This window comes from Capricornis sumatraensis, chromosome 13, assembly GCF_032405125.1.
Source record: "Capricornis sumatraensis isolate serow.1 chromosome 13, serow.2, whole genome shotgun sequence".
Lineage (NCBI taxonomy): Eukaryota > Metazoa > Chordata > Mammalia > Artiodactyla > Bovidae > Capricornis > Capricornis sumatraensis.
This window is the reverse complement of record NC_091081.1, coordinates 3,431,797-3,449,783: the sequence shown is the minus strand read 5'-3', so window position 1 is coordinate 3,449,783 and position 17,987 is coordinate 3,431,797. Positions and strand designations below refer to the sequence as shown.

The 17,987-nt window shown below is 40.7% G+C and overlaps 1 protein-coding gene across 1 annotated transcript in view; it reads left to right on the top strand.

Annotated features, from left to right (window-relative positions):
* IMPG1 (interphotoreceptor matrix proteoglycan 1) overlaps positions 1–17,987 on the top strand; it is a 155,133-nt gene that overhangs the window by 112,143 nt on the left and 25,003 nt on the right. Inside the window, exons 14-15 of the mRNA XM_068985494.1 lie at positions 10,877–11,421; positions 14,385–14,604. Of these exons, the coding sequence (XP_068841595.1) occupies positions 10,877–11,421; positions 14,385–14,604 (765 nt within the window). The remainder of the gene's footprint in view (positions 1–10,876; positions 11,422–14,384; positions 14,605–17,987) is intronic.

Below are 17,987 nucleotides of genomic sequence, written 5' to 3'. Positions count from 1 at the left end.
TAACCCCATGAGAGGCTACCGTATCAGGTAATGTGTTGTGAGCTTTCCACAGTCCCAAATGCACATTTTATGTAATTGTAATCTTTACTATTCCCTCAGGCACATGTGAAATTATTAGTAAAGAGAAAATATATTGATTATTTCTCTTCGCAAGTCAAAGCTGGAAAAACACCTTTTCAATAACCTTGAATAAATGATTCAAAAGCCATTCAGAACCAAACTATGACCATGTTATTAAAACTAATAAATATTAGTTTCCTCCCATTTCATCCTCAATCGCTACCACAATACTGTCACAGTTACTTCATTTAGCCCAAAATAGTCACTTCTTCAGTATAATTTTATTGTCATCAACAAACCAAGGATCGTTGTTCTTTTTTTCCAAGTCATACTCATAATTTCTTCCTAGAGGGCTGATTCTAAGCTTCTAAATTGAAAGCTATTATAAATTATGCTACAAGGAAGAGAGGAAGTAGTCAGATGTGACTGAGCTCTGTAGTATTTATATTTATGAGGCAGGGTTTCGGTGTGATAAGATATCACAGATTAGGCATTTTTGTTTAATGAGGGAAAACTGTAACAAACTAAACTTGAAAAAACTGTGCCTTTCTTGATTTGTTAAAATACACTAACAGCCATACTTCATTCTGATGATAGGAACTTCGTCTTCATAGCCTTGACTCACTTCTCGTAATTACTCACTTTAATCACTTAAGAAGACATAATCAGAAATTTCAAAGACATCAAGTAGTGAGTGCAAAGTGTAAAATCCTATGGAAATGTATAAAATGCCTTAAAGTAAATGAAGTTTTTTTTTAATATTCCAGTACCTAGAACATAACAGATATCAAATAAATATTAGTTTCCTCCCATTTCATCCTCAGTCCTGTCTCTCAATATTCTTTTTTCCTATTTATTTTATTGAAGTATAGTTAATTTACAATGTAAGGTTAATTTCTGCTGAGCAGCAAAGTGATCCAGTTATATATATATACATATATATATATAATGTGTATATATATATATATATAATGTGTGTATATATATATTCTTTTTATATTATTTTCCATTATGGTTTATTATAAGATATTGAATATAATTCTCTGTGCTTAGGACCTTATTGTTTATCCTTTCTATATATAATAATTTACATCTTCTGACCCCAAACTCCCAATCTGTCCCTCCCCCTGTCTCTCAAGAGTTTAGATTCTGAGGCCATAACCCCATAGAAGCATCTAACTAAAATAGTAATAAGGCACAATGAGGTCCTGCAAGGTGTAGGAATTAAATTTCTTAACAATTTCAGTTTTAATTGAAATGTTATTTTAATGTTAACAGTAATAAAGATTTGATAGTGAAATATTTTTACTTCTGTGGTGACTCTCTGCATAAGATTTTTACTTAATAAGTAGGCACATGTGAAATTTTACATTTACCTCAGTTAACCAAGGAGCTCTTTTTTATCTGAAGTTTACAAAATCTAAAACATCTACAGGAAACACTTCTAAAACTATATATTTCTGTACATGTTTATTTATGTAATGAGTATTTATATATTTCACAGTGCACAGAAAGATAATATTGGAGATTTCAGTGACCTCAAGTTTCACCAAGAAAAAATTACATATATTTATGTTAAGAGACTAAACAATAGACTTATGAAAAAATGTTTTTAATATTTTTAAGTGATACATGCTCATTATTTAAAGTGTTAAAAGATGAAGAAAATTACCAAAAAGAGAAAATAAAGTAATATTAAAACTGTGCTGCTCACAAATATTTAAATGCTAAATCTATCTTTCCAGCTGTCTCTCAATACATTTTAAAAGATAGGCTAGATTAAGTGCTTTTACAAATATGAAATGTTTCTGGAATGCTATTCAAATAAAATGGACTGCATTTAATTTTACTTGACTTTAACATAAGAAAGTGAAACTGAGATGAAACTTAAGAAACTGCTGAATTTCAGATAAATATTTCCTTACTTTATGATATACTCATTATTGAAAGATCCCTAAAGGCTGAAAAAGATTACCTAAAATATTAATTTGAGACATTATCACATTTCCTGTCTATGTACCAACATTAAACAGCATTTTGATATATTATTATAAAAGGCAGGATTATCAGAATACTCACAGTCCAGCCGTCTTCACTCCCCCATATCCCAAGTATTGATAATTAGGTGAGTTATTATACATTGTCAAAGTTTATAAATTTAAAACTGATTCTGCTGCTACAACTCCTGTGGCTTCTTGGACAGAATTCCACGTTTAAATGAATTTAAGGCTCAATCTCAAACCTTCTATCACTGCTTCTCCATTCCTAAGTTCTCTGTTTTGATTTATCTTTCAGTTGGCTGGAATGTATCATCAAGTAACTGCTTCGAGGAGGGCTCTGGTTATCAAAGTTCCTGAGGGTTTGGTTACTAAACGAACTATTTTTCTATTCACAGCACTTCTAAAATCAAACGTGTAGGGTATTTTCCTAAAATCAATGCTTAACTTTCCAGACATCAACTGGGTGTCCTCCAACTCATTTATGACACTAAACACCTGGAGTTGGTACAGAGCCCACAGATAAAGAGCTCAGATCCTCAAGACTGCCCCCTACCATAGATACCAAAGTGCCAAGCTGACACTTGTACTTCTGATCAACAAGTTATAAACTGAGCTTTCCCAGTTTTTATGGCTGCCATAGGAGGAACTGACTCCCAGGTCACCCAGCTCTGGCAGCCAATGGCATTCATCATTCACACGTCCCCCAGAGCCACAGAAAACGAAAGCAGTTTTAAACGAACACCAAGCCCTTCCTGTGATCATCACCCTGGATTTAGCACAGGGGAAGCAGGCAAACACGCACGGCTCCCATTTCCTCCCTGAAACAGATTTGACTACAGACTTTTCCAGCTGCTGCTGCCCAAGGTTTCAGAAATTTAGGAGCTCTGTGTCAGGAACTGGAGGCGGAGACAAATATGTATTTCTTATTGTATCACAGCTACTTGTGACCTGTAACTTTCCAACGTGAAGGCCAACTTCACTTTTGGAGTCTCTTCCTCTGCCATTTTCACTGATGTCCCTCTCTACAGTTCTTAGAACTGCATTTGAATATTCAGTGGCCTCAAAATAAAAAGTGTAATTTTTTCTAAAGCCAAATCGTATTAAAGTATGCTGACAAATATGGCATTTTGCTACCTCACACTTCCCTTCTGTGCAGGCCCAGTTACCAAAAGTACTCCCTTTTAACTCCGCTCTTTCTTCTGGTATTTATTCTTGCCTTCTTTCTAAATGATATGTATCCTTTGAGCCATCTGTTTCATATATTATTTACTAACTTCCTATTACTGCAATTAGGAATTTGAGGTTCTACAACACGCTTCCCTCTCAGCATGGTAACAACTATTATTGAATCAATATTCAGTGCTTACATTATGTATTCACAGCAGACCTATTTGCCCTAAATATGTTTACTTTCTGTTTTCCTGGAATTTAACATTTTCTTTGTTTTTGCTTTTCTTTTTTTTAACTTGCATAATGTTCTTTGGCTGATACCTAAAAAGTCAAGTTGTTTTGGATCTGTTCTGCATCCCCCATGATGAAATAAGTGGCCTTGGCTCTTTGTGCTTGCCATCTCCATTGCCGTGTAAAAACTTCAAGATCAGAATGGCTTTTGCTGTTGCCATGTGTTTTGCATAAGAATCTGGTGAAAACATAATTATTTAAAATACATTTATAAATGGTGGTAAGGTTTCTAAGAAAGTTTTATTTTGAAAGAATTGACTATAGCCTTCAGTCCATCAGTTCAATCGCTCAGTCGTGTCCAACTCTGTGATCCCATGGAGTGCAGCACGCCAGCCCTCCTTGTCCTTCACCAACTCCCAGAGCTTACTCATACTCATGTCCATTGAGTCGATGATGCCATCCAACCATCTCAACCTCTGTCGTCCCCTTCTCCTCCCACCTTCAATCTCTCCCAGCATCAGGGTCTTTTCAAATGAGTCAGTTCTTCACATCAGGTGGCCAAAGGATTGGAGTTTCAGCTTCAACTTCAGTCCTTCCAATGAATATTCAGAACTGATTTCCTTTAGGATGGACTGATTGGATCTCCTTGCAGTTCAAGGGACTCTCAAGAGTCTTCTCCAAAACCACAGTTCAAAAGCATCAATTCTTCGGTGCTCAGCCTTCCTCACAGTCCAACTATCACATCCATACATGACTACTGGAAAAACCATAGCTTTGAGTAGATGGACCTTTGTTGGCAAAGTTATGTCTCTGCTTTTTAATATGCTGTCTAAGTTGGTCATAGCTTTTCTTCCAAAGAGTAAGCGTATTTTAATTTCATGGCTGCAGTCACCATCTGCAGTGATTTTGGAGACCAAGAAAATAAAGTCTATAGCAGTTTTCATTGTTTCCCCATCTATTTGCCATGAAGTGATGGGACTGGATGCCATGATCTTAGTTTTCTGAATGTTGAGTTTTAAGCCAACTTTTTCACTCTCTTCTTACACTTTCATCAAGAGGCTCTTTAGTTTTTTTTTCACTTTCTGCCATAAGGGTGGTGTCATCTGCATATCTGAGGTTATTGATATTTCTTCCAGCAATCTTGATTCCAGCTTATGCTTCAATCAGTCCAGCGTTTCTCATGATGTACTCTGCATATAAGTTAAATAAGCAGGGTGACAGCCTTGATGTACTCCTTTTCCTATTTAGAACCAGTCTGTTGTTCCATGTCCAGTTCTAACTGTTGCTTCCTGACATGCATACAGATTTCTCAGGAGGCAGATCAGGTGGCCTTGTGTTCCCATCTCTTTAAGAATTTTCCACAGTTTGTGGTGATAATTTGGCATAGTCAATAAAGCAGAAATAGATGTTTTTCTGGGACTGTCTTGTTTTTTCAATAACCCAACGGATGTTGGCAATTCGATCTCTGATTCCTCTGCCTTTTCTAAAACCAGTTTGAACATCTGGAAGTTCACGGTTCACATGCTGTTGAAACCTGGCTTGGAGAATTCTGAGCATTACTTTACTAGCATGTGAGATGAGTGCAATTGTGCGGTAGTTTGAGCATTGTTTGTCATTGCCTTTCTTTGGGATTGGAATGAAAACTGACCTTTTTCAGTCCTGTGGCCACTGCTGAGTTTTCCAAATTTGCTGGCATATTGAGTGCAGCACTTTCACAGCATCATCTTTTAGGATTTGAAATAGCTCAACTGAAATTCTATCACCTCCACTAGCTTTGTTCGTAGTGATGCTTCCCAAGGACCCCTTGAGTTCACGCTCTAGGATTTCTAACTCTAGGTGAGTGAGCACACCATTGTGATTATCTGGGTTGTTAAGATCTTTTTTGTACAGTTCTTCTGTATATTCTTGACACCTCTTCTTAATATCTTCTGCTTCTGTTAGGTCCATACCATTTCTTTATTGTGCTCATCTTTGCCTGAAATGTTCCCCTGGTGACTCTAATTTTCTTGAAGAGATCTCTAGTCTTTCCCATTCTGTTCTTTTCCTCTATTTCTTTGCACTGATCACCGAGGAAGGCTTTCTTATCTCTCCTTGCTATTTCTTGGAACTCTGCATTCAAATGCAGAGTTTTCTCCTTTGCTTTTCACTTCTCTTCTTTTCACAGCTATTTGTAAGGCCTCCTCAGACAGCCATTTTGCTTTTTTGCATTTCTTTTTCTTGGGGATAGTCTTGATCCCTGTCTCCTATACAATCTCACAAACCTCCGTCCATGGTTCATCAGGCACTCTGTCTATCAGATCTAATCCCTTGAATCTCTTTGTCACTTCCACTATATAATCGTAAGGGATTTGAGTTAGGTCATACCTGAATGATCTAGTGGTTTTGCCTACTTTCTTCAACTTAAGTCTGAATTTGGCAATAAGGAGCTCATGATCCAAGTCAGCGCCCGGTCTTGTTTTTGCTGACTGTATAGAGCTTCTCCATCTTTGGCTGCAAAGAATATAATCAGTCTGATTTCGGTATTGACCATCCAGTGATGTCCCTGTGTAGAGTCTTCTCTTGTGCTGCTAGAAGAGAGTGTTTGCTATGACCAGTGCATTCTCTTGGCAAAACTCTATTAGCCTTTGCCCTGCTTTATTCCGTATTCCAAGGCCAAATTTGCCTGTTACTCCAGGTGTTTCTTGACTTCCTACTTTTGCATTCCAGTCCCCTATAATGAAAAGGACATCTTTTTTGGGTGTTAGTTCTAGCAGGTCTTGTAGGTCTTCATAGAACTATTCAACTTCAGCTTCTTCAGCATTACTGATTGGGGCATAGACTTGGATTACGGTGATATTGAATGGTTTGCTTTGGAAATGAACAGAGATCATTCTGTCATTTTTTTGAGATTGTATCCAAGTACTGCATTTCAGACTCTTTCATTGACTATGATGGCTACTCTATTTCTTCTAAGGGATTCCTGCCTGCAGTAGTACATATCATGGACATCTGAGTTAAATTCTCCGATTTCAGTCCATTTTAGTTCGCTGATTCCTATAGTGTCAATGTTCACTCTTGCCATCTCCTGTTTGACCACTTCCAATTTGCCTTGATTCATGGACCTGACATTCCAGGTTCCTATGCAATATTGCTCTTAATAGCATCGGACTTTGATTCTATCACCAGTTACATCCACAACTGGGTGTTCTTTTTGCTTTGGCTCTATCTCTTCATTCTTTCTGGAGTTATTTTTCCACTGATCTCCAGTAGCATATCGGGCACCTACCAACCTGGGGAATTCATCTTTCAGTGTCCTATCTTTTTGCCTTTTCATACTGCTCATAGGGTTCTCAAGGCAAGAATACTGAAGTGGTTTGCCATTCCTTTCTCCAGTGGACCACATTTTGTCAGACCTCTCCACCATGACCCATCCATCTTGGGTGGCCTCACACAGCATTGTGCATAAATTCATTGAGTTAGACAAGGCTGTGGTCCGTGTGCTCAGATTGGTTAGTTTTCTGTGACTGTGGTTTTCAGTCTGTCTGCCCTCGGATGGAGAAAGATAAGAGGCTTCTGGAAGCTTCCTGATGGGAGAGACTGACTGAGGGGGAAACTAGGTCCTATTCTGATGGGTGGGGTTCAGTTCAATTCAGTCGCTCAGTCATGTCCGACTCTTTGCGACCCCATGAATCGCAGCACGCCAGGCCTCCTTGTCCATCACCAACTCCCAGAGTTCACTCAGAGTCGTGTCCATCGAGTCAGTGATGCCATCCAGCCATCTCATCCTCTGTCATCCCCTTCTCCTCCTGCCTCCAATCCCTCCCAGCATCAGAGTCTTCTCCAATGAGTCAACTCTTCACATGAGGTGGCCAAAGTACTGGAGTTTCAGCTTTAGCATCATTCCTTCCAAAGAAATCCCAGGGCTGATCTCCTTTATGATGGACTGGTTGGAGCTCCTTGCAGTTCAAGGGACTCTCAAGAGTCTTCTCCAACACCACAGTTCAAAAGCATCAATTCTTCGGTGCTCAGCCTTCTTCACAGTCCAACACTCACTATCCATACATGACCACAGGGAAAACCATAGCCTTGACTAGACGGACCTTAGTCAGCAAAGTAATGTCTCTGCTTTTGAATATGCTATCTAGGTTGGTTATAACTTTTCTTCCAAGGAGTAAGCGTCTTTTAATTTCATGGCTGCAGTCACCATCTGCAGTGATTTTGGTGCCCCCAAAAATAAAGTCTGACACTGTTTCCACTGTTTCCCCATCTATTTCCCATGAACTGATGGGACCGGATGCCATGATCTTAGTTTTCTGAATGTTGAGCTTTAAGCCAACTTTCTCACTCTCCTGGGGAGTGCTCAGTAAATCTTTAATCTAATTTTCTGTTGATGGATGGAGCTGTGTTCCCTCCCTGCTATTTACCTGGTGCCAGACTATGGTGGAGGTAATAAAGATAATGGGGGACCTCCTTCAAAAGATCCCATGCATGTACTGCTACACTCAGTGCCCTGAACCCTGCAGGTGGCCACCACCGACTCATGCCTCTGCTGGAGACTCCTGGAAATTCACGGGCAAGTCTGGGTCAGTCTCTTGTGGGGACACTGCTCCTTTCTCCTGGGTCCTGTTGCACAAAAAGTTCTGTTTGTGTCCCCAAAGAGTCTATTTCCCAGTCCTCTGTAAGTTCCAGCAGCTCTATGGTGGGGTTAATGGCGACCTCCTCCAAGAGGGCTTATGCCATACCCAAGTCTGCTGCACCCAGAGCCCCTGTCCCTGTGGCAGGCCACTGCTGACCTCAAACACAGTTCTGGCTCAGTCTCTGTCAGTCTCTGACTATAGCCTTACTGGTTTCAATATCAAGCTGAGAGAATATAAGTGAAGTGAAGGCGCTCAGTCGTGTCCGACTCTTTGCGACCCCATAGACTGCAGCCTGCAAGGCTCCTCTGTCCATGGGATTTTCCAGGCAATAGTACTGGAGTAGATTGCCGTTTCCTTCTCCAGGGGATCTTCCCAACCCAGGGCTCAAACCTGGATCTGCCACAGTGTAGACAGAGGCTTTACTGTCTGAGTCACAAGGGAAGTCCAATATAACGAGTCTTTTAAAATCACACTTAGATAGGGATACTAAATTCAGCAAAGAAAAATACAAGATAACCAACTTAGTTTAAATTTCAGATAAAGAAATGATGATTTAGTATAAGTATATTCCAGTGGGAACTCTGTCTTTCACCTAACAATGTACATTTAAATAGCCAACTGTTCTATCAGTGAAATGAACTTGGTTGGGTTTATTGTGAATGTGAATGATTAATGTGAAGAGGCTACAAAGGGAAAAAGAAATTCATTTTTGTTGGCTAATAACGTAATGCTGCAGATTGTTTTAATCTGACTGAAGTCTGCATACTGGAAAAGGTGTGAGTAGTGAGACACTGACCCAGAGAAGAATGAAGACACATGTCATTGGTCTTCTTCCCTGGCCCTGGTCATCTGGAAAGGTGCTGAGATCGCATCCCAGGAGCATGAATTCAAATGTGTTTCTCCATAACACCAAGAGGTCGAATCAAACCACTGATAGTACTCAAAGTGTTCAATTCACTCATCCCAGGTCCTTCCATGGGTGTTCTAGACAGCTTGGGCTGATACTATATAGCAAAACATCATAGACTGGGTGGCTTAAACTACAGAAGTTTATTCCTCACAGTTCTGTAGGCTAAAATGTCCAAAATCAAATTGCTGACTGATCTAGTTCCTGGAGAGGGTCTTTTTTGCAGTTAACACACAGATGCCTTCTTACTGTATCTGCTCATGGCAGAGGCGGATCATCTCTCATGTCTCTTCTTATTTATAAGGGCACTAATCCCATTCATGAGGGCTCCATCCCCATGACTTAATTACCTCCGAAAGACTGTTCCTCCAGATACTGTCACACTGGAGGTGAGGACTGTAACACATAAATTTTGGAAGGAGGCAAACATTCAGTCCATAGCAATGGAGATGTGAATAAAACTACAAGTGTATGTCCAGAAATATCTTAGATGTTAGGAAACTTTATTCTAATAGTAGACAAACCTAGGCATCCTCCAAGGGGGAAAGAAAGGGGGAACTTCTTTGAAATCTGCTTGCAATTCACCATAGACAGTTTTTATTTTAAGAAACTAATAAAAGTAATATGATTCCACCTTTCAGAGCTGTTTATCACTTGGAATTTCAGTTTGGGTGATTGTACTCTAGTAAATTAGCTGACTGAGAGTCCAAAGATTATATCTGCCTCCAGACAGTCCATTCATCATGCTTAGCGTTTGAATTTGAGCACAGCTTTCCCACATATTTGCCAAAATGCCACCAAAGTAATCACAGAAAGCTCCCTGTTTTGATCTACCTAATGCCTTAAATATTGTCAGTGGCTGTGGAATTTAGGTTTATTGGAATATTTTAATAACCCACCAATCTCTTTATCTGAAAGCTTCATATAACCACTCTTTTAGTTCATAAATACTTATTGATTTTAATTTTGCACCAAAAAGGGAGTGGACTTCAGTAGTTCAATATGTACTTACTCAAGAAAGTAATGCAAAGTCGGAGTATTATCAAGATATAATCATGTAGGAATGAAAAAACCTTTAAATAGTATCAAATACTTACTTGCATGGCCAATGCAAAGTTCAAATTATTTGTGTGTAACCCACAGCTTCACACTTTCAATATTATTTTGCAAACAGGCAAATTGTTCATTTAGATCATCCAATTTTGGAAAAGCATGATTTAAATTTTGATTAGTAAAACTACCAAAATGTGATAATTGTGATCCCAAAAAAATCCAGTTGCATAAAATTCAGACTGCATGATTGGAAAGTGAACAAAATTTTCAGGCCAAAAGTGCCCAACCAATTGGCTGAGAGTTCCAGATGGGTATGTGGGATCCAAGTCTATCCCAAAGCCATCTGTGGTTTGTACCACCTGCTGACCTAGTCATTTTTTACCACCTGGTCCCTATGCGTGCTGTGTCTCACTGGGCAGTAATTCTTAAAATTCTAGGCAATTGGTGCTCTTTGAGACTCACATATCCACAAGTATTGGACCTGAATAAAATGGTTATAGACACCTAGCCTCTGTCTCTCTAAGTGTGGATATAGGGCTGCCTGCCCTTTCTGTACCAATTTGTTTTTTGAAATATGATATTAAACATGGTAATTACTTCACTGTATATGTAAGTCAAACCATTATGCTATACATCTTAAATTTATACAGTGAGGTATATCAATTATATCTCAATAAAACTTGGAAAAAATCTAGAAATTAAAAAATAAGTAAAACCAAATATGATGTTAAAATAATTAACTCAAATGCTATCTTTTCCAAAATTAATTTTAACTTTGGATTTTCTTTTTTGCTTTCTATTTCTTGTGGGGCTGCTTGGACATAATGAATTGGTCTCAGGAGCTTCGCCCGCAGATGGTGCTTGGGCTCCACCTGCTGTGACCTCTACCTCCCTATCAGAAACTCTACCTTTTCTCACTGCATCAAGCGTCTTTTCTCAGACTGATCAAAGTGCCACAGACATAATGTCCGTTGACCAGACAGTACTAATCCCACGGCTTACTGTCCCCACTGATGATTATTCTGCCATCAGCCCATTGGTTCCGGAAATTCCACACTTGCCTACATCTTCAGAAGACCGGTTGAGTACCAGCAGCCAAGATGCAATGGAAGACTTAGATGGAATGGATCTCACTAACACTCCTACCTCCTCTGAGGTCCCAGGATTCAGTGGGTATGTTTCCAGCCCAGATCATTTCCTGGAGAACATCACTCCTGACCCAGGTTTGCACTACATCACCACCAGCACCATGACCGGTGCTGCCAGGGGCCGAGAGTTGGTGGTGTTCTTCAGTTTGCGTGTAGCCAACATGCCCTTCTCCACTGACCTGTTTAACAAGAGTTCGCTTGAATATCAAGCTCTGGAGCAGCGATTCACAGAACTGGTAAGTGGACACCGCTTACAACTCTGTGTGTCTCCTTTCCTTTTTGTTGTTACTTTATAATGTAATCACTGCTGTCTTGAGCAATGCAATTTGGAAGGGACAAGCTTCTGAGATCTGTTGCTGATAGCATTCAACTAGAGTGTTGAGATGGATTTGGATCCAACAGACAAGAACTCTATGGTAGACACACGAGGCAGCCACTCAGCTATCTGGGAACAAACATTTCTAAGACCTTTTCATTATAGTTCCTCTAGATTTCGTTTTCCTGGGAATAATACATAACCACTCAAGAACTGAACTTGGAATTTATAAATAATATAAGCAGACTTCCTAAGTTCATTGTGTTTTCCAGCCATCTGACAAAAAGTTTCAAGGCTAGAAAAGTCCAGGAGAGATGAGGTCAAGTGTTCAGGTATAAGAAATCTTTTTTTCTTTTTAGTGCCCTTTATGTTCTTGCAAAACAAACCAACAAAAAAATAAAATGACAAAATGCCTCAGCATCCCAACAACTAACAAAGAAAGAGAGATCATCAAAAAGCATATAACTCTGATTATGAAACACCCCCCAAAATTGCATATTTATTTTGTTTCTTCACATATTTTGGAGAAATACATACACAATGAAAACTGCTAAACTATGAACTTCTCACAGCCATGGATAATTAAATTCAAGTACACAATGCCCATCACAAAGGTTACAGAATTTCTGAAAATAAGAAAAAAATATTTGTAAGCTCCATGTAAGTTAAATCACTATGCAAATTAAAACCACATTAAAACCAATTCTTCAAGTGAACTTTAAATAAGACTTTGTGCTGTACCCACTTCCCCCAAGTGAGGTGAGTTGATGTTGGGACAATCTCAAGGAACAGAGGCCCAGGGTACCAAGTCCAGGTGTATTAACTAGGAGGCCTCTAGGCTGCCATAATGAAGAGACCAAGAATATAGCAACTTAAATAGAATATGAGTTTATTTTCTTTCACTTGGTGGGTGGGACAACTCTGCTCTACAGAGTCATCCCCGGACTCACATTCCCTCCATTTATAACTCTGCCAACCCCAAGGGTGTTTCCTTACTCTCACATCCAAAGCTGGGTCACTGGTACATCTCTCTTATTTATTTATTTATTTTAATGGGAGGATATTTATTTTACTATATTGTGATGGTTTCTCCCATATATCAACATGAATCAACCATAGGTACGCATGTGTCCCCCCATCCTGAGCCCTCCTCCCACACCCCTCCCCACACCACCCCTCCAGGCTTTTCCAGAGCACCAGCTCTGGGTGCCCGGCTTCATGCACTGAACTGGCGCTGGTCATCTGTTTCACATATGGCAATGTACATGTTTCGATGCGATTCTCCCAAATCATCCTACATTGTCCTTCTCCCACTGAGTCTGAAAGTCTGTTCTTCATGTTGGTGTCTCCTTTGCTGCGCTGCATGTAGAATCATTGGTAACTGATACATCTCTGTTTCTGCTTGTGAGAAGGGGAAAGTGAGGAACCCCGGGGCTAGCAATATCCTGAGCAAATGATGCCCAAGTTTCCCACACCTCTTTAACTCATATCCAGTTGGTGGGAATTGGTCATGTGGCCACACCTTGCTGCAAAGGAGGGTGGGAAATGTGGGCTCTAGCAAGGCAGCCTCTTAGCCATGAAGAAGAGGAGAATGGATTTGGGGAAAGGGAGCAGCTAGTTGTCTGCACATGAAGTGAGGACAGGGAATTCCCACTAGAGACCAAAGCAATGTTAAGACACAAAGAATGAGTCTAGTCAAAGTACATGGGAGAAAATAAGAGTAATTCCACAGTCTGTATAAAATTTCATTTTATTTTCATAGTAACCTTGAGGGGGCTGTTAACTGGAGGTGGTACCAACATGTGGGTTTGAGTCAGAGTCTGGTTGGGTGGAGATGGGGACAAAGGAAAAGCAGGTCTGGGCCAAGTCTGGGAGATTAGAGTTTGTATCTGTGTCCTCTCTGGGTCTGTGGGTGTCAGTTCATGAAGGAGAGGTCCCATTTTCAGAGCCAGGAACAAAGCAGACGTCACTGAGTTTCAGACATTCCTGAAAAGTGATCTCCAGGATGGCTGTGCGGAATTCCCTGGCAGTTCAGTGGTTAAGGCTCTGTACTTCCAGTGTTCAGATCCCTAGTCAGCAAACTAAGTTCCCACGTGTCATGGGGTGTGGCAAAAAAAAAAAAAAAGACTGGTTGCGGGTCTCAGGAGGCAGGTGTGGGAATGTGAAGCGCAACTCCCTGAAGCATCATTTTAAGATACTTAAATTCTAGCTTGAAAAAGGTCCTTAGGGAACCATTTTTGTTCTCCCTCACAATTCAAATAAGAGCACTGAGGTACAACTTAGTAGGTTATGTGGACTGATGAAGTCACACGTCTGGTAGCAGCAATCTGAAGACTGACACCTAGTCTCCTGAGGACCAAGTTCTTCAGTTTCCACTGCAGGGAGTTGGTGGTGACATGAAACACCCTGAACAGACCAATGAGCCCATGTTTATGCTGTTGTTTATTTCAGTAGGTCATTTCAAATTGGTCGCTTCCAAACAGATGCTCCATTTACCAGGCGTAGGTCAATCTGCTACTGTTCCGTTTGGAACATGTTTTTATTTACTTGGATTTTTTTTTTTTTTAATAACTGAACCTGGCATCCCTGCTTGGCTGACAGTGTTGACCAGGATTTCTTTTTCAATCCTCTGTTCTCACAACTCATCATGAAGAAAATCACTGCCCATCCATCTTAATACACAGAAAAGTGGAAATATGGGACATAATCACTGCAAACAGACCACTAAGTAGTGGTGTTCTGGTCTCACATTAAATCCAAACACAAATATAAAAAAGGAACTGAAATTTATGCCTCAGATAATGAAATGTGAGTATAAATGGAATTAGCAGCAGCTGAGCACTTGCAACACCATTAAGAGTAAACTGTCTTTTGTTTTTGCAGCTGGTTCCATATCTGCGATCCAATCTTACGGGTTTTAAGCAACTTGAGATACTTAACTTCAGAAATGGGAGCGTGATTGTGAATAGCAAAGTGAGGTTTGCTAAATCAGTGCCATATAACCTCACCAAGGCAGTGCGAGGTGTCTTGGAGGATTTTCGTTCCACAGCAGCCCAACAACTTGATCTGGAAATAGATAGCTACTCTCTCGACGTTGAAGCAGGTAAAAGAATCCAACCCAGAAAATCGTGGGAGTGTTTTTGGTTTTGCTTGTTTGTTTAAGCATGGACCTCAAGTTTGAGGCCACAAAAAATCAACTTATAATGGTATTTAGCAAAATAATCTTTCGGAAGCTATGAATCAATATAATAGAAAGGTAGGGCCTTAAGACACGCAAGTTAAGGTTTTCCTTCATTAAAAAACAAAGAGCAAGCATACCTCTTGCTTCACAATCTGGGCACTTTAGATTCCTCACAGAACAGAACTTTTACTATGCCTAAGAGATTTTTCTTTTTTTTAATGTAAGCCACACCTAAGCTAATTTACATCCTTCCAGAAGTCAAAAGCACTTTATCAGTCAACAGCAACCACCTAAGAAACCTTCCAGTCCTGTTTAACTATGGTCATCACCTCTTCATAGCATAATTCAGGATGAAACTGAGACAATGTCCCAAGCAAAGAAAACTAATTAGACCAAAACTCCAACTTCGAAAAAACCCACTTCACTATCACCCAATAGGAGAATCCTGTCCCTTTCTATATGTATACCCTAGATCAGCTTCCAGGTGTGCAGGTTACAACAAAGTAGAGTTAGATGTGAAAAAAAAAAAAAAATTAAAGATACAGGGACTTAGCCTGAAGCTACATAATAGAAAGCAAACATTTGTTCTGATAATAAAGCATAGTGTATTGTGTCAGTGTAAGAAGCTATGCCCAAAGTGGGAACTGTTTCCACCATTAGCTTCAAAATTCTGTTTTCTAACCAACTGAAGGAAATTTTTTTAATTCCCCGGAGTGCAAGCGGGCAAGGCTCCAAATCTACTGGCAAAGCGACCTTCGAGTCAGGTTCAAAACAAAGCTCCCTAATTGGCCATGAATTAGTGAAGTGGATCTCTAACATCCTCCCCGGATTTCCCCAGACTGAAAGCAGAGAGATAGGCCTTGGGCAAAATGCAAACAAAAAGCCTCTGTTGGGAGATACTTATCTTTGACCCAGCAGAACTTTGAGCAACTTTAAGAAAATTGGCTCCTACCTTAATAAATAGGATTATTAAAAAGACAGAAAGCCCTGAAGGTGCTGAGCCCCGAAGCACTTACCTTTGAATACAAGCAGCTAAGCAAACCCTCTGGACCCCCTAGGAAATCAAAGACCTCCTAAACGCTAGTAAGATACCTCCTCTTCGCCTGAAAACTTCCAGGGGGTCCCTGCCAGTTGAAATCAGAAGACCAATTTTTTCCAGTCAATTGAAAACAGAAACATATATAGGGAGAAGTTAGCATAAGAGAGGCAAGGGCCCAGACCTCTCCCTTTCTTCCCTGCGGAGCTGACAGACAACAGAGAGACCCTTCCAACAACAGGAGATCAAGCGAGGAGCCCAGTTGAGGCAGGGAAACCGGGCACCTCCTAGAAACAGGGCAGGAGGCTGGTAATGCATTTGCCAGTGATGCACAAGAGACCCTGGTGATGCTGGAAGGAAGCACTGCAGAAAGCCATGCCTTTGTAAGACCACGGTCCTGAATCTGTATGCTGAAGACGCTGGAAACGCAGTCTTTGTGCATGTGTGCTGAATGTGAAGCAGAAAAGAATAATGTCACTGTAAACGGGGCCAGCAGTCACACGCCTCTCAAAACTGTGTCCCAACCCAGAGTTGGGGGAGGGATCTGGTGAGGAGTTTTATAGCAATTATCCAAGGGCAGGGTTGCTGATAAGGACTGGGTCCTACCAGGCCTGCATTCCTTTATTCGGCTTCAAGAGGTCCCCTGATAAGCTTCTGGGGTGTCTTTCATCTGTCTTCAGGTGCTGTCTGGATGAGCTTATAGAGGTTATCATACTCTGATCTTCTCCGGAAGGAAGAATGCTGAGATCTTCCATTTGTTTGGGGTTTTAGTTTCTAAAAGAGCTCAGAAACACTGTTCTGTGTATCCCTTGAGGCGGAACCAGGACCTTGCCCCGAGGCTGCACTGTGGCTTCCTGACTGCTGCTCCCTTGTCTGAGCACCCTCTGCCTCCCCCGATTAGGACTATTTAAACCTGCCCTTTGAAACTCAGGGAAGGTCATGCTGGCTGGAGTCTGTTCCTTACAAACGAGAAACAGGGGACACAGAAATGCTTCCATACCCAGGAGCTCCACAGTGTCCTGCTTGGTTTCACTAACAGCAACACTCCATCTCCACAACAGGAACAATGGAGATAGTGACAGTTGTGAGGACCAATCAAAATTATATTTACAATACTTGGCGTCACTTTTGACGCACTGTGTTTGACTAACAAATGTTAGTGGTTAATGTGATAGCCTCGTCATTAGTAAATGGGCTCATACTTTGTGATATGAACAGGGTACCAGTGGGAACAATGACAAGCACCATGACAAGGTATTTGCATGGAGGGTCAACAGAAATTATTTCACCAATTTCTCATGACCAGTTCTGCTGTGCAGCCTTTCCTCTAAGAAGACAAGAGCAAGAGAAATGAGACAGCGCTAACATGGACTTCAGTCCCTGCATGCTTGCTAAGTCACTTCAGTCATGTCCGATTCTTCTGCAGCCCTAAGGTTGCATGGAATTCTCCAGGCAAGAATACTGGAGTAGGTTGTCATGCCCTCCTCCAGGGGATCTTCCTGACCCAGGCACTGAACCTGCATCTCTTATGTCTTCTCACTGGCAGGCAGGTTCTTTACTGCTAGTGCCACCTGGTCCTTCCTGAAGCCAAAATTTGCACTGATTACTTTAATGGTAGAACAGTAGGGGAAGCTAGAGAGCATTGGGCAGCCTGGGACATTACCTTACTCTTTGTCTGGCTAGATAGTTGGAAAATTCAGAAGCTCTGAATTTTTGATACATTGGAGACTCATAGAATAATTGAATGAATGGACAGATGGATAGATGGACAAGGTCTGCCAAGAATGACTATTGTGAGCCAGCCAGGACATAAGTACTCCCTAAACCAGCGAGCTGGAAGACAGCAGATTTAGAAAGCCCAAAAGTATTTTATAAAAGTTTAAAATAAATAACAAAGAACTTTATGAACTACATAAATCAAAGTGGATAAATCCGGTATTCAGAAGGGATCCTATTTATACTGAGAAGCCGCTGTGCCATCTACCCCCAGAAATGCTCCTTCCATTCGACAGGGAGCTGGACAAGGTGGGAGAAGGTGGGGCTTCCTCCTACCTCGCTGGTTTAGTCATTTCACAGAAAGCAAAGTGAAGAGTCACCCAAGTGACCAGCAACTGGCTGAGACTGATTAAACCGTGACCATCTTCTACACACGTGTAATCCAAAACAATCACCGTTCATTTACCACAGTTATGAACTGTAAATATGTGAAAGTCCCTGCCCAAAGGAACATGCCCAGTGGCCAAGGATGGTCACCTTACAACAATGCTGG